General features: G+C 38.2%; 1 protein-coding gene across 2 annotated transcripts in view; it reads right to left on the bottom strand.

The window, feature by feature from the left end:
- Positions 1 to 22,946, bottom strand: part of SLC39A8 (solute carrier family 39 member 8) — an 80,355-nt gene that overhangs the window by 28,063 nt on the left and 29,346 nt on the right. For both annotated transcript variants that reach the window (XM_042984122.1, XM_042984121.1), the window contains exons 4-6: positions 16,528 to 16,697; positions 15,318 to 15,440; positions 14,670 to 14,837 (exon numbers count right to left, since the gene is read on the bottom strand). In XM_042984122.1, the coding sequence (XP_042840056.1) occupies positions 14,670 to 14,837; positions 15,318 to 15,440; positions 16,528 to 16,697 (461 nt within the window). The remainder of the gene's footprint in view (positions 1 to 14,669; positions 14,838 to 15,317; positions 15,441 to 16,527; positions 16,698 to 22,946) is intronic.

Raw genomic sequence — 22,946 nt, 5'->3', positions numbered from 1 at the left:
CTCTCTCTCTCTCTCTCTCTCTCTCTCTTTCTCTCTCTGCCCCTCCCTTGCATGCTCTCTCACAGTCTCTCTCTCAAAATAAATAGATAAACATTTTTTTAAAGTATGGAAACATATCTTCTTTACTTTGACAAAGGGAAAGTTTCTTAAACAAAACTCAGTGTAAAAAGCCTGAAGAAAGTATTAATATATTGGCATTAAAATTAAAACTTTCTGAAAACAAAATATAAACTAAGTGAAAAAAGAAATCACAGACTTCAAGAATATATTTGTAGCCCATTTACTCAAAGAAGATTAGGATCTGGAATATATGTAAAACTCCTACAAATGACAAAGACTCTCTGATCAAGCTTTGGTCAGGCTCCTCTGAGCCCTCTTCTCAACGAGGCCTCAATCTTAGGCTTTTGTATGTGTTCTTGCAGGGTCCAGTTGTAACAGGAATCCTGTTAAGTCAGTTTTATAAGGACTCCCCTACCCGTGATGTCTCTTCTTAACAATTTCCTATCCACTGACCCTTTCACTCTGCTTGTTGGTTACAAATCCTCAGCTGCCTTTGCTGTATTCCAGGTTGAGTCCAATCCCTATCCTCTGCAGAGTCGACCCTAGTCTGGACTAAAGTTCTTTCACCATTTTAACAAGCATCAGAATAATTTTTTCTTTAATATAAATCAATAAAAAAAAAACTCAACTAAAAGTATGGGAAATAGATGAACAGGAACACAAAAGTAAGCTTATGATCAATTAACAGATAAAGAGACTCCACTTCACCAGTAATCAGAAATATACAAAGGCAAATCACAAAATCACAAAAAGATGTCATTTTAATCACAAAAAACTCATTAAAATTGGCAATAAATTTTTTTACTTAGTTAATTTTTAGAAGGGGGGGCGCATGAGTAGGGAAGAAGAGCAGAGTGAGACAAAGAGAGAGGTAGAAAGGGAAAATCTCAAACAGGCTCCACAATCAGCACAGACCCCATTGTGGGGCTCAATCCCACGACCCTGGGATCATGACCTGAGCTGAAATCAAGAGTCAGATGCTCAACCTACTGAGCCACCCAGGTGCTCCAGCAATAAATTTTTTTAAGTATTGCTAAAGAAAATGTGAACTCTCTTCTGCTGTTGACAAGAATGTAAAAAGCATAATAGTTTGGAGAGCAATTTATTGCTATTCAGTAAAATTATCTGTGAGCATACCCTATGACCCATTTCTTCTGAGTTTAGCTATACACCCCAATCTCTCTCACAGAGGTTCTGCAAGACAATCAAGTCTTAATGCCTTAAGGTATCCATCATGTCTAATAAATTATTTTCTCTTCTGTGTATGTAGAATGATACTCTGTACCATCCTCAAAAGATGAGAGAAAACAGTCATTTTTAAATCATTTTCTTGTCTCACAAAGTTGCAGTTGAAGAAAGCTCTAGGTCAATGACTCTGAATCAGAATGTCATCCAAGGGCATTTAGAAGTGTGAAGGTAATGGGGACTATTTTTCCATTGTCATTAAGGACTGGAGTGCTATGTCTGACAAATAGCACCCCGAGAGCCTTAAATGTTTAATATCCTTCAATGCACAGGGTGCTTTAACACAAAGAATTGTTCTACACGAAATGCCACTAGCATGCACCTCAGCCCTAGACAAACTCTACACCCAGACACAATGAGACATGGATAAGAATGCACATTGCAGCGTTGTTGTTATAGCAAAAAGCTAAAAGAGAAAAACGCAACGTTAGAGGAAATGGATCAACAAGGAGCGGTAACATCACGCAGTTAAAATGAATGAAGTAGAAATAGAAGTACTAAAATCTGGGCAAAAAAAAGGAAGTTGCACAATGAAATGTCCAAAATACTATTTTTCTCAGTTTTAAAAATGAGAAATACATTACTTGTGGATATATAGATACATAATAAAAATATAAGAGCATGAATAGATATGGTAAGGTTAAATTCATGATGATACTGATACAATTCATGTATGTATATGATAGAATACTATAAAGCAGTGAAAATGAATGAACCACTATTCAAGCAACAATATAAATGAACTTCACAAAAATGCTATTGAGCAAAAGAAGCCAGATACAAAAGATTACATACTCTATGAAAAACTCCTATATGACATTAGAGCTCATAGGGGCAGTTTCCTTCGGATGGAAAGGTATAACCACAAGAGAAGGGAAAAAAAGGGTTCTGAATTGCCAGTGATATCCTGTTTCATGGTATAGGTAGTGGTTCCAGGAACAAATTTACTTTGTAAAACTTTGCAGAGGGGCGCCTGGGTGGCTCAGTCGGTTGAGCTTCCGACTTCAGCTCAGCTCATGACCTTGCAGTCTGTGAGTTCGAGCCCCGCATTAGGCTCTGTGCTGACAGCTCAGAGCCTGGAGCCCGCTTCAGATTCTGTGTCTCCCCTCTCTCTGCCCCTCCCCTGTTCATGTTCTGTCTCTCTCTGTCTCAAAAATAAATAAACATTAAAAAATTTTTTTAAAAACTTCATAGAACTGTACAATGATAACCTATCTACTTTTCTGTATGTTTTGTCTCAATAAAACTGTTTATTTAGAGAAAATTTAATCGTCTTTCCTCCTTTCTGCTGTCCCACCCCCACCCAGCTCTCTTCCAAGCATCTCTTCCTAACTGCCTAATTTGGGTCAATCACACAATAATTTTTTCTATAACCCAGGCTCATATGCTCATTTTTGGTCTTTCAAGCCTAGAAGACCCAATTCTTGCCAAGACTGACCAATACTCCTGGAACTTTTATCATATTTGTCTTTCCCTCTTTCCCACCAACATCAAACAGAATTGTTTTTTATCTTACTCTGCATTTTATAAATCAAGTTCAAAACCAAAACATTTTTGGCATCTTATCCTGATAACTCATAAAAGGCTTCTGTCTACTCTGAGTAGGATCCTTTGAGGATATTTTAAAAGATTCTTTGGATAGGAATAATAGGATAGGAATTAGTCAACATATCTATGTCAATTTCTAGGGAGACTGAAAAAATTTTTCGTGGGAAGTCTTGTCTTTGAATATCTTTTCTCTTTTCTTTTTTATTCTCAGATATTTATTCATTCAACAGAAATTAAATAGAATGTGTATGTACATATATACGGAGGGAAAAGAATGCCCTAAAAGTCTACAAGTTATACACAAGAGTCAAATTCCATAACACTTTAATTGTGTTTGCATGGACCTGATAGTATATATCAACTGATTAAAATTTTAAACTCCACAAAAATAGTAACCATATAATGTTTATCAGGAGATTAGCTAATATCTTCCCCTTTCATTTGGTTATCGTAGCAGTCCCTGACTAAAACCCTTAAGCAACTGTCTGTCCTTAAGCAAATAGACAGAGTAGTACAGATTTGACTACCTTGAAAAGCACTTTCATATACATTAACTATTGGATTCTCCCAGCTGTCTAGTAGTTGGTAGTACCAAAGTTCTTTCGTTAAGATATAATGCGTCAGTGGTAACACCAGTCTCCCTGCGTGAAGTCAGGGATGTCCTAGTTGCCCAAATGATTGGTTAATTTAAGGAGTCATAGCAGATAACCCTAAGTCCCTCCTTAGGGATTTCCCTTGGGAACATCTTTAGGAATGTCCTTTCAACTGAATTGAATGTGTCAGAGTGTGACAGAAACGCACTTAGAAGTGCATAGCTGAACAACTCTGATAGAGAATCTGGGGCACAAAAACTGATAATATCATTCAAATGGAAAATTAAATTAGACTTTAAAGTTTTGTTTCATTAAGTAAGAGTAAATGTTTCAAATTCTTTTAGTCTATTTAACAGAAAGTCAATGTCAGACTCGCAAGCATTTACATTCGGAAGGTTGTCTTTATTACCAGATGGCCTTCAAGTTTTAAAAATCAAACTTTAGTTTTTAGGAAAAGTACTCAAATTGTAAAAAAGGTAAATAAAGGAGATAAGAAACCGTGAAATTTTGTATTTTATCCTCTCAATGTGTTACTCTCTGTTTCACTGCATTTCCCAGTGGAAAAATACAAAGAGATTCAAAAGCCTTTGTGGCTTAGTACAAAAAGCCCTCTCATAAAGGATGTTGTGTAAATAATTAAGCATATAGATTTAGAAGTTATTCCCGGAGGAATGAAGATTCAGTTGATAGGATTTGATGAGATCACTATGATTAAAAACTAAAGAAAGATAAAAACTGGCAAATGGAAGAAGAGAAATATGTATTTATCATATGCATACAATGTATCAGACACACAATTACATAAGTAACCCACAACAAATTATTTAATTTTCCAAAAAAAAAAAAAAATCATTAGCTTAAGGATTTTTGCTCATCATTTAACAGAAGAGCAAACAAAGGCTCAGAGACATTAATTGATTTTCCCCAAATCATACAACTAACATTTTACTGCTGAGACGTGAACATAGGCCCTGTGTAACGCCACAGCCCTTGCTTCCTCCTCCACATCCAGTTGCCCTGCAAGGGAAAGGAGATTCAGAGACAACACCAGGGAAGTAGTAGTTAACGTGACAGGTGAAGGTTATTACAGTATCACAGAAGCCACCTAAGAAGCAATTCCAAGAGGGAAGGAATGGCTTTCAGTGAAGAACCTGCCTTTATATTCCTAGCATCCAGCCAATAAGAAGTACTCAAGTGTGTGCTAAACTACAGGTATGTCTCAAAAAGAATGAGAATGCATGTTAAGAATACGGCGTGTGGGGTCCCCCGAGTGGCTTAGTCGGTTAAGCGTTTAACTCTGGATTTCGGCTCAGGTCATGATCTCACAGTTCATGAGTTCGAGCCCTGCATCAAGCTCTGCGCTGACAGAGCAGAGCCTGCTTGGAATTCTCTTTCTCTCTCCCTCTCTCTGCACCACCCCTGCTCTCGCTCTCTCTCTCCCTAAAAATAAACAAACATTTATAAAAAAAGAATATAGTGTGCCACTTAGAAAAATCACTTGTATCACCCAATAAGAAATTTCAGAGAACAGGTAGTAATTTTTTTTTAAATCAGACATGATTAAACATTTGAGGAAATGATTAAAAAGAGGAAGGCACACATAAAGACTAGTTAGCAAGTGAAAATAATGGGCAGGGTAGCACAGGGTAAGGGTTAACAGATGGGCCTATGATCAGGGTGTCTGGGTTTAATCCTAACCTAACACCTGTGTGACTTACGTTAAGTTACTTAACGTCTCTGTACATCAGTTCCCACATTGTTAACATGGAGATAATAACTGTACGGACCTCATAGGGTTGTTTCTATGAGGAATAAATGAATTAATATACATAAAGTACTTAAGAAAGTATCTGACACAGAGTCTTCGGTATTAGTTTTTCAAGAAGCTGGACAGTGTAGGGAGAGGGAGGGTTGAAAAATCTTGGGGAGTAGCAGAGTCAGGAAGAAAGAATAAGGTAAAAAGACCTGAACCCATGTTTGTAGACATGGGGAGAAGGAGAGATTCAGGAAAGATAAATGGAAACAGGAAAAAGCCATGGGAAAGATGATCACATTTGGAGGAACTTGCTTTAAAAAGAGAAAGGAGGGATGTCTGGGTGGGTGGCCTGGTCGGTTAAGCGTCCACATCTGACTCTTGATTTCGGCTCAGGTCATGATCTCATGGTTCATGAGACTGAGCCCCATGTCAGGCTCTGTGCTGACAGCCCAGAGCCTGCTTGGAATTCTCTCTCTCCCTCTCTCTCTCTCTCAAAATAAACTTAAAAAAAAAAAAAAAAAATCAAAGAAAAAAAAAAAAAAGACAGAGAGAGAAAGGATACAAGTCCTGACACAAATATGAAGGTGGAGAGCAGATAAGGAGACAGAGAAGTTTTCAGGACATAAGAGATGACATGAGACAGCCAAGTTCACAGATTCCAAATAACGATCTCCATCTCACTAAAGAAGCAAAGGTAGGAGTGGGTATTTTGCAGAGTAATGAGAAGATTTTAGAACAGATATTCTTAAAAATTTGAAAAGGTTCACTAGAAATGAATAAAAATGTAGTTAGTATTAGAGAAGTGGGCTAAATTCAGAGAGGAATCAGGTATCAAGTTTTGTGACTTTCTAGCACAAAGACTAGAGCCAGATAAAATGGCCTGCAGGGCAAGGAAGTGTTGAGATCCAGTGAGAGCAAATTTTCCTGATGTTGGATCTCTACCCAGAACTCCTCTTCACTACTGTCCAGGGACATCATCTGCTTTTTCATAAATACCAGTCAATCAAGAAATATGAAAATAACTTCTTACATGATCTTATTACTTACACAGTTTTCAGTTTTAACTAGTGCCTGATATAACCACATATAGGAAAGAAACCGTTTTCTGTTTTCCAAATATTATGATTTTATTTTTTTAATATGAAATTTATTGTCAAATTGGTTTCCATACAACACCCAGTGCTCATCCCAACAGGTGCCCTCCTCAATGCCCATCACACCCTCCCCTCCCTCCCACCCCCCCATCAACCCTCAGTTTGTTCTCAGTTTTTAAGAGTCTCTTATGATTTGGCTCCCTCTCTCTCTAACTTTTTTTTTAATTCCTTCCCCTCCCCCATGGTCTTCTGTTAAGTTTCTGAGGATCCACATAAGAGTGAAAACATATGGTACCTATATTTCTCTGTATGACTTCAAATATTGTGATTTTAAACAATCAGTAGGCTTTGAGTGAAATATAGCAGAATGGATATATATATATATATATTTATTTATCTGTAGTCCCTCCTGAAACTCCTTAAAATAAAGAAATAAAAGGGTCATAATGTCACAGGACAGAAAGCATGGCAGATGATATGACAACATTGAGATATTTATTTTGGAAGATGAAAAGTGGAGGATCATTCTAACTGACTTCACACAAGAAAAAAGTCAACAAGAAACAAGGTGATGTGGGGCCAAGAATCTCAGAGAACTTTAGGAAATGGAGGCACCAAGTACTTCTCAAGGTGATGGAAGAAGAGTGGAACTAAAAATAAGAGAATTCAGGATCACCTGGGTGGCTCAGTTGGTTAAGCGCCCAGCTCTGAATTTCAGCTCAGGTCATGATCTCACGGTTCATGGGATAGAGCCCTGAGCCAGGCCCTGCGCTGACAGCATAGAACCTGCTTGGGATTCTCTCTCTTTCTGTCTCTCAAATAAATAAACATTAAAAGGAAAAAGAAGAGAATTCACTGCAAGTTTATTAAGGGAGCAACCAGAACCCCAGATCTTTGCTCCCAAGACCATGCATCAAGGCAACCACCCCAAATGATGACTACAGACTCACACTTTGAGAAAATTGAAGCAGAGAGACCTTTCCTTTAAGGACCCAAAGAAAACTGAAAGCTGAAATGAAGTGTGGTGTTGAAGACAGGGGTATGAAGTCAGATAGGCCCAGTGCCCAGTCCCCTTCTCTTCCCACACGACTCCCAACATGGACAGCCAGGAATGCACACCTGCCTTCCCACCTCTGGGCAGGAATGGGGAAAAACCAAGCACCCAAGGGAAAAGACCTATATAAGCCCCACACATATAGACAGGGCTTCTCATCAGTTTTTTGTTTTTTTTTTTTTCTATCTCATACTTTAAAAAAAAGAATGTAGGGGTGCTGGCTGGCTCAGTCAGTAGAGCACACAATTCTTGATCTTGGGGTTGTGAGTTCGAGCCCCACATGTAATGTGGAGTTTACTTTTTTTTTTAGTGTTTATTTATTTTCGAGACAGAGAGAGACAGAGCATGAATGGGGGAGGGGCAGAGAGAGAGGGAGACACAGAATTGGAAGCAGGCTCCAGGCTCTGAGCCGTCAGCCCAGAGCCTGACGCGGGGCTCGAACTCACGAACCGTGAGATCGTGACCTGAGCTGAAGTTGGACGCTCAACTGACTGAGCCACCCAGGCGCCCCTGGAGTTTACTTTTAAAAAGAAGAATGCTTTCCACATTCTGGTATATTTCAGTTAGGTTATGAAAGGGCAGAAAGTTTATTCTATCCTATTGATGTATACTCAGTACTTAGAATAGTGCCAAGCACATATTAGGCACTCAGTAAATACTTGATGAATGAATTAAGTGTATTTAACATCTACTGGACTCACATGAAGACCCAAGCACCTCAAAAATGTAATCTCTCAATTTGGAGATTATCGCTTCATGTCGGTTATTGACAAAGTAAGTGCCTCTAACATCACCACATTTTGCAGCTAAATTCTACTTCATTGCACCTCAGTTTTTTAAAGTATTTATTTATTTATTTACTTATTTACAGACAGAGAGTGACAGAGACAGCACAAGTGGGGAGGAGCAGAGAGAGGGAGAGAGAATCCCAAGCAGGCTCTGCACTACCAGCACAGAGCCCAATGTGGGGCTCACACTCACAAATCATGACCTGAGCTGAAATCAAGAGTCAGATGCTTAACCGACTGAGCCACCCAGGCACCCCTTTTGCACCTCAATTTTAAACATAAAATTCACTATAGTTAACTTCTAAAAATGGCTGATAATAATTGTTCTTTTATTAGGGGAAAAAAAAGGTGACTCATCCCTTTGTCTTTATTGGCATCAATTCCCCAATGAAAGCACAAAAGGTTTCCTTTAGAAAAAAGACTGATTACAGACTACAGGAGAAATAAGTCACATGGTCCCTCTAGTGGCCCAGAAAAAGCTAACACTCTCCAGAGTACCTGACATTTCTAGGAAGTCAACACCTAACAAATACAGTCCTTCTAAAGCTATAGATTCCCAGGGAAAAGACTCATCTGGCTGTACAGATACTTACATGATTTCACAGGGTTATATAATAGAAAGAGAAAAGAAGAAAACAGCAAGTGTCACTGGGAGAGCTGTGAAACATCACCTAGTGGCAATAACTGAATAAGGCACACACACATACACCTGTGCATTACATGGATTATGGTGCCTAACATTTACAGGATCTGGAGCAAGGGTACTAAGGAAGTCTTACTAATTTGTCTAAATATTTAAAATATTTAGCCGGGTGGCTCAGTCGCTTAAGCGTCCAACTTCAGTTCAGGTCATGATCTCGCGGTTCCTGAGGTCAAGCCCCGCGTCGGACTCTGTGCTGACAGCTCAGAGACTGAAGCCTGCCTCAGATTCTGTGTCTCCCTCTCTCTCTCTGCCCCTCCCCCACTCACACTCTGTCTCTCTCTGCCTCTCAAAAATGAATAAATGTTAAAAAATGTTAAAGATAAAGTTATAATCAAGCTAATAAACTGTTAAATAAAATATCTTCTATCCTCTTACTGTAATAAATATACTTTCATGCCAATACATTTTTTTTAATGGGTAGAGCTCTGGTATTTATATGACTGAACACAGACAAAATACCAAAGGCAACTAAATTGCATAGGTGAGTATTCTATGATGGACCAGAATTGTTTGGATGAATATTTACAAAGACATCCCTAAGACATGCATTTTAATTATTCTGTAACAATGCTTTTGTTCTTCCTATATTCTAGCAAAATCTAGAATCACACTATTATCTAGATTGTCATATAATTTACATTCTATTGATAGAATGTCAAATTAGACTACCTTTCTTAACTCACTCTTAGCTTCTTATTATTTCCAATTTGGAAAAAAAAAACTTCATTGAAGCAATAGCAACAAGAATCATCAGCAAAATTCTTAAGGCAATAAATACTTGGACTCAGAAATGAACCATGAATTTTCCATGTCCTGTTCTTCCAATGGGGTCATATAGGTTAAATCCTTTTTATCATATAAAAATTAGAGGAGCACCTGGGTGGTTCAGTTGGTTAAGCATCCAACTCTTGATATCAGCTCAGGTCCTGATCTCACCATCGTAGGATCCAGCCCTGCATCAGACTCTGTGCTGAGAGCCTGCTTGGGATTTTCTCTGTCTCTGCCCCTTCCCCACTTCCTCTCTCTCAAAAATAAATAAACATTTTAAAAAGTTAGAAAATGTTTAAAAAATGGTTTTAACGTTTGTTTATTTTTAAGAGAGAGACAGAAACAAAGGGTGAGTGTGGGAGGGACAGAGAGAGAGGGAGACACAGGATCCAAAGCAGGCTTCAGGCTCTGAGGTGTCAGCACAGAACTTGACATGAGGCTCAAACCCATGAACCGTGACTCAAACCCATGAACCGTGACATCATGACCTGAGCTGAAGTCGGCTGCTTAACTGATTGAGCCACCCAGGTGCCCCAAATTAGAAAATATTTTAATTTTATTATTAAAATCACTATCATATATATTACTCTATTATCTCTTAAAGCAATATCTTAGCTCTTAGGGTATTTCTAAAATTCTACTGCTTTCAATTTTGTGTGTGTGTGTTTTATTTATTTTATTTTTTTAATGTTTTTATTTATTTTAGAAGGAGAGAGAGAGAGAGCACCAGCCAGGGAGGGGCAGAGAGAGAAGGAGACACAGAATCCAAAGCAGGTTCCAGGCTCTGAACTGTCAGCACAGAGCTCGATGCGGGGCTCGAATTCGTGAACCACGAGACCATGACCTGAGTCAAAGTCAGACGCTTAACCGACTGAACCACCCAGGTGCCTGTTGTGTGTGTGTTTTAAAAGCAATTTTACTTTATTTTATTTTTATTTATTTAAATCCAAGTTACTTAGCATATAGTGTAGTATTGGTTTCAAGAACAGAATTTAGTGATTCCTCACTTACATATGACACCCAGTGGTCATCACAAGTGCCCTCCTGAATGCCCATCACCCATCTAGCCCATCCCCCCACTCACCTCCCCTCCAGCAACCCTCAGTTTGTTCTCTATGTAAAAGAGTCTCTTATGATTTGCCTACTTCTTTGTCTTTATCTTATTTTTCCTTCTCTTTCCCTATGTTCATCTGTTCTGTTTCTTAAATTCCACATATGAATGAAATCATAAGATATTTGTCTTTCTCTGACTGGCCTATTTCGCTAGCATAATACACTCTAGTTCTATCCACGTTGTTGCAAATGGCAAGATTGCATTCTTTTTGATCACCAAGTAATATTCCATTTACATACATACATACACACACACACACACACACACACACACACACACACCACTTCGTCTTTATCCATTCATCAGTTGATGGGCATTTAGGGTCTTTCTATAATTTGGCTATTGTTGATAGTGCTGCCAAAGACACTGGAGTACATGTGCCCCTTCAAATCACCATTTTTGTATCCTTTGGATAAATACCTAGTAGTGCAATTGCTGGTTCTATTTTTAATTTTTTGAGGAACCTCCAGACTGTTTTCCAGAGTGGCTGCACTAGTTTGCATTCCCACCAACAATGTAAAAATATTGCCCTTTCTCCACATCTTTGCCAGCATCTGTTGTTTCCTGACTTGTTAGTTTTAGCCATTCTGACAGGTGTGAGGTGGTATCTCATTGTGGTTTGATTTATATTTCCCTGATGCTGAGTGATGCTGAATATCTTTTCATGTGTATGTTAGCCATCTCTATGACTTCTTTGGAAAAGTGTCTGTTCATGTGTTCTGCCCATTTCTTCACTGGATTATTTGTTTTTTGAGTGTTGAGTTTGATAAGTTCTCCATAGATTTTGGATAGTAACACTTTATCCAACATGTCATTTGCAAATACCTTCTCCCATTCTGTCAGTTGCCTTTTAGTTTTGTTGATTGTTTCCTTCCTTGTGCAGAAGATTTTAATCTTGATAAAGTCCCAATAGCTCATTTTTGCTTTTGTTCCCTTTCCTCCAGAGACATGTCTAGTAAGAATGTGCTGTGGCTGAGGTCAAAGCGGTTGCTGCTGGTTTTCCCCTATAGGATTTTTTTAATGCAATATAAAAAGAAAACTGAAAATAATGGGTCTCCTAGGTGGCTCAAGCGGTTAAGCGACTGACTCTTGATTTCAGCTCAGGTCAGGATCTCATGGTTCATGGAATTGAGCTGTCAGTGCAGAGTCTGCCTGGGATTCTCTCTCTCCTCCCCCACCTCTCTCTGCCTCTACCCATGCTGGCACTCTCCCTCTCTCAAAATAAATAAATAAACATTTTTAAAAAAGAAAATTGAAAATAATAGACATTACTCAGTACTTAAGTCTATCTTCATTTAAGACTATACCTTCAACCAGATGGCCAGAAAATAGTCCCCATAAGAAGTCAGTGTCAGGACTATTTGTATGGCTCATCTCAAAGCCTGGTGCACGGCTGTCATCCCGGAACACATCTTCTCTGACTGGAGTTGGACTTCTAATTCCTGGAAGTATATTTCCAGAATCCCAGCTTCATTGCACCCTCTCACTAGATTGGTAGTTTACCTTGGTTTACAATTCCACAGTTGTTTCTATTCAGAATACCAAAGGAATAGTGTCACTGGTCTCCAGAATTGGTATCAGAAGTCCAATACCATTTCAATTCCAGTTCCCTTGTATATAAGCCATTTGATCACTCTCAAAGATTTTAGAACAGTTTTTCTCAGATATTTGCATAGCTGGTTCTTCTTTCTCATTATCCAGTTCTCTGCTGATCTGTGGAGGGATCTTTGTTGATCAAAGAAGCCCCCACGTGTCACCCCACATCACCATATTGTATTTTCACCAAAGTATTGCTACATGAAATTTTCTTGTTCTACTCTTTTCTATATTGTCTGCTGAATAAACTATGGCTTCACAAGAATTCATTTGCTTCTGAATCCCCAGGGCCCAGGACAGTGAGCAGGTACTCAATAAATGTTTATTGAGTAAATGAATGAAATCCTATGTACTAGCACTACCAGAAATAGAGTAAGAATAACTTTTCAACTGATATTTCTAAATTATGTGAAACAGGATCATGTGTAGGATCCCATTTTTGTCAGGGTGCTAATATTTATACAAACATGTCTTCTGGCCATAGTAAATCATAAATCAGGATCCCAAAAACTTTAAAACTAAAATCAAACTTTTGATCAGTTAAATTTATTTGCCCTCAGAAAGCAACAGCTTAGGGTCAAATTATCTTCTTCCTCTAAGAAAATTAATATTTATCAAGTCAAGAGTTAATGTCATCATCTTGATTCTAGTAGATAATTTGTGACCTGAGGAAGGCAATCCAGCAAGAGTGCAGGCTTCAACATCAGATGGCCTCAATCCTGATCCAGGCTTTGCCACGCAGGAGCTGTGTGTCCTTGGGGTGGTTAACCTTTCTAAGCTACAATCTCTGAATTATGACACTTCCTATCTCCTAGACTATGATGAGGGTCCAAGGAGGCCATTCACTTAAAATTCTAGGCAGAGTCCCTGAGCATTAATAAATGTTAGCTATAATTATTGTGAGAAACTATCTACTTGAACATTTCATATTCTTTGCAAAATCTTGGCTGAAAACATCATTCATTACATTGCATGAAATAATTTCCTCTCTTAGTTTAGTGCTAACACAAAACTGCCTCTTCAAACACACTTGAGATTTTCCTTAATCAGGTGGGGCAAAGTATATGATGGATCATGTTTTCTTTCCAGAAGGAAACTCAGGTCATTTGCCATAACAACCTCTTCCAGATATCTTTTTTCTACTTAATTGTTTTTTCCTAGCAGACTTTCCTTGATTCAATGTTTCTTTTCTATATTATGTTTAACCTTGTAGCTTCTGGATCTACTATTTACTAGCTGAGTGACCCTGCAGAAGTTATTCAATATCTAAAGTCCCATTTTCTTCATCTGTCAAATGAGAATTATTATGAACACAAATGACACTGTTACCCGAGCACCCCTTTTTCCTAAACACTCCTCTACTCCATCCATACGCCCTGGCAGTCATACAAGGGGCCCAACTCTCTCTATTAGTCTAGAAGTGGACATCTAATGCAAGCCGGACCAAGGAGACACTTGCCAGGAATTTTGTATTTAGAACTGAAAGAGTCAGGTTAAATTTCCTTCTAGTGGCTGAAATTATAAGACATAAATCTCAGGAGTTGCTGGTGGCCTTGTTTCCCACCTATGGAAGGAGTCACTGCACAGTGAAAGAATGGCTCTAAGATACAGGAAGGAGGAGAGGGCAAAGGAGTTCTAGCAGTCCTAATGGTTCCTAGGTTCTCACTCTTCCTATAGCCTGGCTGTTCCATTAGACAGCCCACTGTCTTTCCAATAAACTCTCCTTTCTGCATGCATAATTTGTGTTTGATTCCCATCATTTGAAACTGAAACAGTTCTAATACGTAGAAAATAAACCCTACTTTGAGTAATTGCTATAAAAAGTAAATGAGACAAAACAATTAAGTGCCTAGCATATTACCTGGCACATAATACTCACTCAAGAAATGATTCCTATTAACATTATTTAGAAGATGGAGATACAAATCCTAAATCAATTAATTAATGAACATGACTTTAATAGCTTACAAATTTTGTTTCTTGCAGTTTCAAAATTACTCAAAAGGATTCTTTGGTTTTGGATCTTGAAAGAATTGCAAAATAAGAGAAATGCTGTCATTAAGTTTGCTACATAGCACTAAATCTAAGTTACTCATACATACAGTTAAATGATTTTAGGGAACAGTGAAGTCTCAGATCCAGTAACCTACAATTTCTTGCTTAACTCACTTGTTTAGAGTAAATATAGGGAGGAAAATTGGAAAAAGAATACAGACTCACATTCCACTTACTTCCACATATACAAGAATAAGTGAGATGCACTTCAGTGTATAAATATTGACTTGGCTGCATTCACAGAAGTCTTCACATTGTATAAAGGATGCAATATAGTAAAGTGAAAATGCCATACCTGGAGAGATACCACACTGACATTATCAAAATGGATGTGTCCGTTAGGTTCTGTGACAGCTGGATTTGCATAACATGTGACACCATTGATTGCAGGTAACGTTTTAGGTTGATGAGTTTTCTCACGAGAAGGACCAAAATCATCATTTGAAAAGTGGGTATGATCATTCTACATGAAACAATGTTTAAAGGAAGAAGAGGTTATAAGAAGGAAACATGGTACCTCACACATCCAAGAAAGCAGGGAGTCTAGTGCTTTTTATTTGTAAGAGAAAATCTGTATGACTATTCAATATGTAATCTTTTTAGATTTATAAACGTATCTTCATTTATTAGATTTTGTTTTTTCTGTTTGTTCACATTAGGGTACATATGCCTCCTTATTTTGATGAACATGAATGAATACAAATTGTGCACATTTTTTGACATTTAATTGTTGGTACTCATTCCAAATTCCACAGTATGAATCAAGTGTTTCTCTTACCCTTATTAATATATGGACTCTTTTCTTTCTCCTCACATTCACCAGCCTAATAACTGAGTAGTTCATAGAATTATAAGGATAAAATTCCTGCCTTTATATGCCTATACAGCTAATAAGTAGATGTAGGGGGTCAAACATCATATATTTTAAATAAAGTCCACTTACCTGACCATACGCCTTTAATAACATCTTAAGCACTCTTTCAAAAAAGAAAAGTATGTAAAAGCCACCAAACACAGCAACCGCCTTCTCAACATAGTTGTCACTTTTGGGATTGAATCCAAAAGCCTAAAAGAGAAAAAAGTTCAGGTAAAACTAAGTACTTTAACTTGGTTTTTAGAAAATAATACCAAAATTTTTCAGTATACAATTTTTACCAAAGTTCTAAGTCCATCTTCAGATGAGGTAATATTGGGAAATACCCACAAAAATTACAAAACAAAAACTCTGAAATTTAAGTAGCCAAACTGTAAGAGATCACACAGTGGTCTTATAACCAAAGTTCTGTTAATTAAAGACCCAGAATATCTTCTAGTTTCTTGGCTATATCCTTCAGAAATATTTGCCTTGAGAGAGGAATTTTTAGTAGTAAAGAAGAAGCACTGATTCTCATCTTTATAGATAATATTAGATCTGGGTAATAAAAAAGTGAGACATTGATAATCCATTTTCTCTTAAAAGTAATGTATTTGTCCATCATATCCAGAGTCAAATTGTTAAAGCAAACATGGCAAATCCACTTGGATTACGGTTTTCCCAAGAGAGACCTTCTTAAACCTAGAGGGTCCTGGTAGGTCCTAAAGAGATAAAGAATTCAAGGGCTGAGCCCAAGAAAGATTTTCACACACACACACACACACACACACACACACACACGAGAATGAAATAATCCACTGTCTAAAGGACCCAGGGCAAGAGCTGGAGTTTCAAACTATAAAGAATCGAGGTGTTCCTAACAGACAAGAAACACAAACTTAAGTAAAAGCTATAGTAAATATATAAGGACATTTTGTGGTATATCTTCAGTAAGTTTGACATTGCATGCTCTTTAGAAAAATCAATAAATAATAAAAGTATGTGGAAAAATTAAAGCTGCCAAATGCAAGACAAAAAAAGTTTTAAGGCCCTCAGAGGTGTCCCAATGCTGTCTGGGCACGTCCTGGTGGCTAGCCTCCTAGAATATTAATTTTATCTCCAACACTGACATCTCCTGTAGCTTGAGACAAGCTTTTTCTTCTGCTGTGATTCAGCTTTGTCTCATCCAACACTATCAACCAGACCATAAAATGCTGTGAGAATTATGGAGCCTTAAAATGTACAAAGTGCTGAAACATTTAAAAGAAACAATTATTCACAAAGAAGCCAACATCCTTACCTCTGGAATAAGCTGGAAAATGGCATTTGAAAATAGAGTCCCAATAGCCAGACCCACAAAAAATGTCAAAATCTTAGGGAAATAAGATTTCTTTATCAATGGAGTCAAAACCAATCCAAGGAGAGATGCCAGATTAATAATGGTCACTGACAGGAATCCATATCCCCAAACTGTAGATGAGAGGAAAAGAGTAGCAATTAATCAAAGCAAAGGGGCCAAATGAAGTCTTACTGTACATTAAGTTTGAAACAACTTGTTTCTTCAAAAGCTCGAATCAGATATCTTCTTTAAAACAAAATCTTCTCAATGAAAATTATACAGAAAGCTGTCAACATTACTATAGAATAATAAATATTCATAGTTACAGTGCTTAAGCCTTCATCAGCCCTAAAGCACCCTTATGGGCTCAAAGAACGTTATAGCTTGCGGGGCGGCGGCGGGGGGATCTGGACAAGGACAACATCTAGAATAACGACAAACCATGTGAGGCCCACAGGCTCCAAGTCACCTACTTTCATCTGTAGCTTGAAGCCTGGTTTAAAATTCACCCTTTCAGAGCACCTGGGTGGCTCAGTCAGTTAAGCATCTGACTTCAGCTCAAGTCATGATCTCACAGTTCCTGAGTTCAAGCCCTGCTTTAGGTGAGCACGAGCCCCGCATTGGGTGAGCACCCCATAGATGAGCCCTGCCTCTCTCTCTCTCTCTCTCTCCCTCTCCTTTTCTCTCTCTGCCCCTCATGGGATTCTCCCTCCCTCCCTCTCTCTCTCTCTCTGCCCCTCACTCACTTGCACCCTCTCTCTCTCAATAAATAAATAAATAAAACTATTGAATCTTTAAAAAAATAAAATAAAATAAAATAAAATGGAGTCTTTCAGAGGAATATAGAGGCAGTGTGACTTTCAGGGAAAAGGTTCAAGGTGATAGGTGGAGGGTAGGGGTGGAAATGGGTGGGTACGGGTTAGCTTCAAAGTGACCATAGTTGCTGACACTGAGCTTGTCATAATCACTTGTCTGCAGGTGCCTGTGGAGAGCACCTCCTTGGAAAGACAGCACCTGGGCTCTCCAGCTGGGGCCTCCAGGACCCGGACTCAGCCAAGTGCAGTGAGCACTCAGGAGGGCAGCACATGGGAGCCAGAGAGAAGCTGCATTGCACAACTGGCCCTGCCAACCTCAGAGTAAGGTGAAAATATCTTATAAAGTGAAGACTCTGGTGACAGAAGGAGATGATGCGTCTTTGACCTCTATCTCTAAGGCCTGGTACCCAACAGGTGCTTAATAAATGTCGCTTACGATGAAATGAACGAATGTGATCAGCTAATGGCATATGTGACCTCAATTTCCTCCGGATTATCCTAGAGGGGTTGGTTTCAGGACACACTCAGAGTGCAGGTGAAGAGCGCTGTGTGACCCCAGGACAGTCACGGATGGCAGTGCAGGCTGACATACAAATGGGTCCCTGGAACTGTGCGACACGTGGCTTTGCCTATGCCTCACACGCTGTGCACAAAGGACAACATGAAAGGTTAGAAAGCTGCCTCTGCATTGCCACTTCTTCAAAATGCCCAGAAAGCATTTTTAAATGTTAGACCCCTTTTCTCACCGACACCCTCAGTAGAGTACCATAGTAACACCTAATGCTTATGAGTGTTCACCATTGCCAGGTACTAAGCCAAGAAACTGACATGTATTAATTAATTTAATCCTCACAAAACCCTGTGAGGTAAGTACTCCTATTACCTCCTTCAAACAGATGAGGAAACCAAACCATATGGAGTTCAAATGAGCTGCCTGAGTCATGCAGATGGCAAGCCGAATTTTGAGCCCAGGGAGTCTGGCTCCAGGACCAACATATTTTAGCAATATGCTTCCTTACTCCTGTGAAGGTATTCTAATTTTTAAAAGACCAAGGAACTGAACAAAACTGTAAAAATTTTACACTGTGCTTCATAAATACAAGATTGCTCACCATTATTCTAGTTCAAGCGATTCTATCTACAAACAATCTTCGCAAATGTTTATGGAGTCTAGGATATAGACCAAACCATGGTTCCTGCCAACGAGGAACATGGATCTTCTGCTTATGGAACTGGGAAATGGTGTAGGCACAGACACACACAAAGCAATACAAGTTAGTTTGTTCGGCATACCAAATGAAATGAACAGAAAATAAATGTTACTGTTACCACAAGACTCATCACAGCACTGACCATGACTTTATCTTCTCCAGATGTTTTCCTATCGGTTCCAGACCCCTGACCAGGCCCTGCAAAGTCATCTCATCGGAACTACAAAGGCCCACCTCATTCCCATTTACTACTTTATCACCTAACACAAGCTACCTACTCTCCTTAGACTTTCCACGTGGAGAAAGCTCTCCGTCCCATATCTCCCGCCGTGGTATATTGATGTGTGGTTCCCCTTAATACAAATAGCCTTCTACCCTTCACAAGCCTGTATGCATGCATTCATTCAACAAACATTTATAATCTCCTTGGGTAAACAGGAAAGACACATGCTGAAACTAAAATAAAAATGCACAGTTTTTGAGTACCAAACTAAGGCAAAAACCACATACACATACTAAACACATCACCTTCCCCTGAGAAATTTGTGATTTCCATAGATAGCACAAATGTTAGCATCAATTTCAATTTCTCACCCCAACCAGTCCATTTCATAGATGATTGGCGACCAAACTCTATCAATTTTTCTTGAGGCCTCTCTCAGTCCAGCTTCTCCATCCTCATTGCCAGTGCCTTGAGTTGAGGCCCTCAGCCTCTCTTACTTCCTCTTCTGATGCATTATGAGTCTTCTGTCTGGTCTTCCTCCCCCTACTTGACATGGCCTCCAGACTTACATCCTAAAACACAACTGGTCATCTCATGCCCCTATTCAAAACTGCTGTTCATAAACTGACTCCCCCACAACTTCTCCAGTGTTATTTACATGCTTCTCAACATGGCCTTTATGCTAACACAATGCTTTCCAAGTAAGGAATTACCTTTACTTGTGGTTGTTTACCTGAAAACATCCTTCTGTCTTTCATTGCCTAAGAAACTCACACAAGTTTCTCTAAGCCAACTCCAAAACCTCTTCTATTAAACTTTCCTAGCTCCTCCAGGCAGCTGTCCCCATGGCTCTTTGATTAAAGATAATTGGGCCATATACCATATCTTGTGTGCTAAAGTAGTTTTATCACTTTTATATTTGTCTACACGATACAAATTAAGACATTTTCAAGGAGATAAGCTATGTTTTTTCATCCTTAGTGCCTAAAGTATTGCCCAGAAAATAGCACACATTCTTTAATGAATGAACTAGTGGCATATTTCATGACATACATATTTCATGACATTCATTCACATACAGCCCAGAACTCTTGCCAAAAAAAAAAAATGCCTATTTAATCTTTCCAACCTTAGTTACTATTGTATATATTTATCAGAATTACTTGGGGAAGTTGGGGAGTATGAATCATCATCTTCTAAGCATACTACATAACTTCCTCTTCTTGTATTGTCAGGACATTACTGAAGAAAAAAATTCCATTCATCCACTCAACTGGGGCACCAAAGAATAAATTACTATAAGAAAATTACTTGGACCTCTCCGTATATACAAAGGACTCCCTCTAATGATCTGATTCAAAGAGGATCCTTTCTCTCTCTTCTTAGCGAACTCTGAAAGATTTTGATAGATTTCCAAGGAAAATTAGTAACAATAGCTAACATTTATTGAAAGACCACTATTTGTTAAGATTCTTCTAAAAATTGCATCTACTCTAACTCATTTAATTCTCCTATTTCATAGAATTTTTACAAAAGTAAAATAAGCCAGTTAATGTTGTCCCTAGTATATATAGTAAGCCTCCAGTACATGCCTTTATAATTTAAAAATGATAAATTAGTTAGTAGACCACCATATAAATTTCAGTTCATTTAGCTCATTGTTATATAAAGAACTAGGAGTGAGGAGCCCTGTGTTCTCATCCTTCCTCAGATACATACCTGGAGGAAGCCATTCAACATCTCTGGAGCTTAACTTATGTTACCGATTCTACTACAGAATTGGACAATGTGATCTCCAGGGATGTGCAAGTAAAATTCTATTGTTCTTACTTATTATTTGCATTAAACAGCATCCTGTGACCCCATCAAAAAAAATGCACCAATTTTGGATCATTAAATTATTGTTAAAACAATTAATCTATCTCCTCAAGAATTTGAATTACTATCAGTTTATAGTATTCATCAATAAGAGCTTAGAAAAGCACCTGAAAGGCAATTTCAAAATCACAAAATATGAGGTCTCTGATAAATGAGAATATTTTATCTGCCTACTGAAACATCAGTGTAAGCATGTGTATAAAATCCTTATATCACGACTCCTTTGGATTAGTTTTATTTTGGTTTTTCATTTTTTGAATGAGCTCAGAATTGACTCTACATTAGGTAAACAGTTACATCAAGAATCAAGTGCATTTCATTACTTAAAAGAACAGGCTTACACAAGGAGCACAGAATGGAGTGAGCCTATGAACAAATTTATATGAGGAATGAATACAGACTTCCTTCTCTGTGCCAGGCACTGTTCTAGGCACTTGCATATATTAACTCATTTGATACCCCCAACAATTCTAGAAGGAAGGTAGTATAATTATTTCCATTTTGTACATGAGATGTCTGAGGCACAGAGATATTAAATAAACTGCTCAACACAGAAGCACACACAGTTGCACTAAAATAAAACAAGACAGTGCACCAAATAAAGGCAATATAGTGTCAAATTAAACATCTTAGAGTACTCTACCAGTTACCCTAATTCTCCAGAAATTTTTCTCTATCTTCTCCCACCCCATCCCACCCACTCCAGCCCCATTTCAATTCCTAATATTATGTATCCCCTAAGAGCCAGTTCTGTCTTTCTTGGGCCTCTGTCCAAATATTTGGTGCCTGCCTAATCTTGTAACTTAGAACTATTGATTTTCCATTTTATGACTTTGTAGTGTTGACCCTGGAATCCCCTCACTTCCTGCTTCCCAATTCCCTGTTCCTACCTCCTGGTTCCTGAGATAGAGGAAACTTGGGAATTAGGGTTAAAAACACTTTTGAATGCAGTCACTAACATGCAGAGTAGAGGACTTGCTTTTTCTGAAGTTTCATCTCCTATACCCAGAATTATGTACATGGTGGATATATTTTATTTAACAGACATATATATATAGTGCCTAAGCAAATGCTATACTATATTCTACATGCTTTACAAATATTATTTAATCTTTATAGCAACACTATAAGAAAGGTACTGTTTTAGATAAGAAAACTGAGGCAGAAAGGCATAGTCATGTGCCCAAAATAGCTGGAAAGTTACAGAGCTGGGATTTGAGTCCAGGTGGACTGGCTTCAGAATCTATGTTTTTATTATGTTACGCTATTATTAAAAGTTAATATATAAAGCATTCCTGAATTTGCTTTTGAATACAAAATGCAAATTATATTAGACAAACTTGTAGAAATACAAACATATTCCTATTTAGTATATAATCTAGAAAAAATATTTGCTTAAACAATTCGCTGTGAAATTATTGTTATTCACAAAATTGCTAATTATATTGATAAAGTATATTTGGGGTCTTTACATGAATGTAAATACAGAATATAAAAGAGAACATGGATCATGAAGCTGAGACAGCTGGGTTTGAAAAAGGCTCTACCACGTGCAAGTTGTGTACTCTTGAGCGAATGACTTTATACTCTCCACACATACGTTTCCTTGGCTGTAAAATGGGAGCAATAGTTCCCACATCGTATAGTTGAATGAAGATTAAATGAGTTAACATAGGTCAAGTATTTGGAACAGTACTCACCCACATAGTAAATACTGCGTAACAGTCGACTATTATCATTACTTTTGCCATTGTTACCACTCTTGTTACTAAGATAGAGAGAGATCAAAGTACATACATATTCACAAAGGAATAAATCAGTAGAATCAGCACTTCCTTTGTTGAGGTGTCCCTTTTCTTCTCTATCTTCTCTCTCTTTATATTCTTTTATACTCAAGTTAGATGTTCTCTCTCAGACCAGTGGCTTCAAATGCCACCTCTAAGGTGACAAATTTCTGGCCTTGACCTGTTGTCTGAACACCAAGTGTGTGCATGTCACTGACTACTGTACAACTTTCCTTGGTGGTCTACATCAGTGTCTCACACTGATCATGTGAAAAATTATACCCAATCCTCACCACTTGCTTCCTCCATAAGAAACTAGGAAATGGCACAAACATCTCTCCAGCTTCTGTGGTTCAAATCTTGACTCATCTTTCCCAACCCCCACATCTAATCCAGAAGCAAATCCATTTTAGCACAGTTTCCAAAATCCATCGTGGATCCGATCACTGCTCCCTTCTACCTCTCCCAT

This window comes from Panthera tigris, chromosome B1, assembly GCF_018350195.1.
Source record: "Panthera tigris isolate Pti1 chromosome B1, P.tigris_Pti1_mat1.1, whole genome shotgun sequence".
NCBI lineage: Eukaryota > Metazoa > Chordata > Mammalia > Carnivora > Felidae > Panthera > Panthera tigris.
Note: the sequence above shows the minus strand (reverse complement) of the source record. Positions and strands in the feature narration are given on the sequence as shown.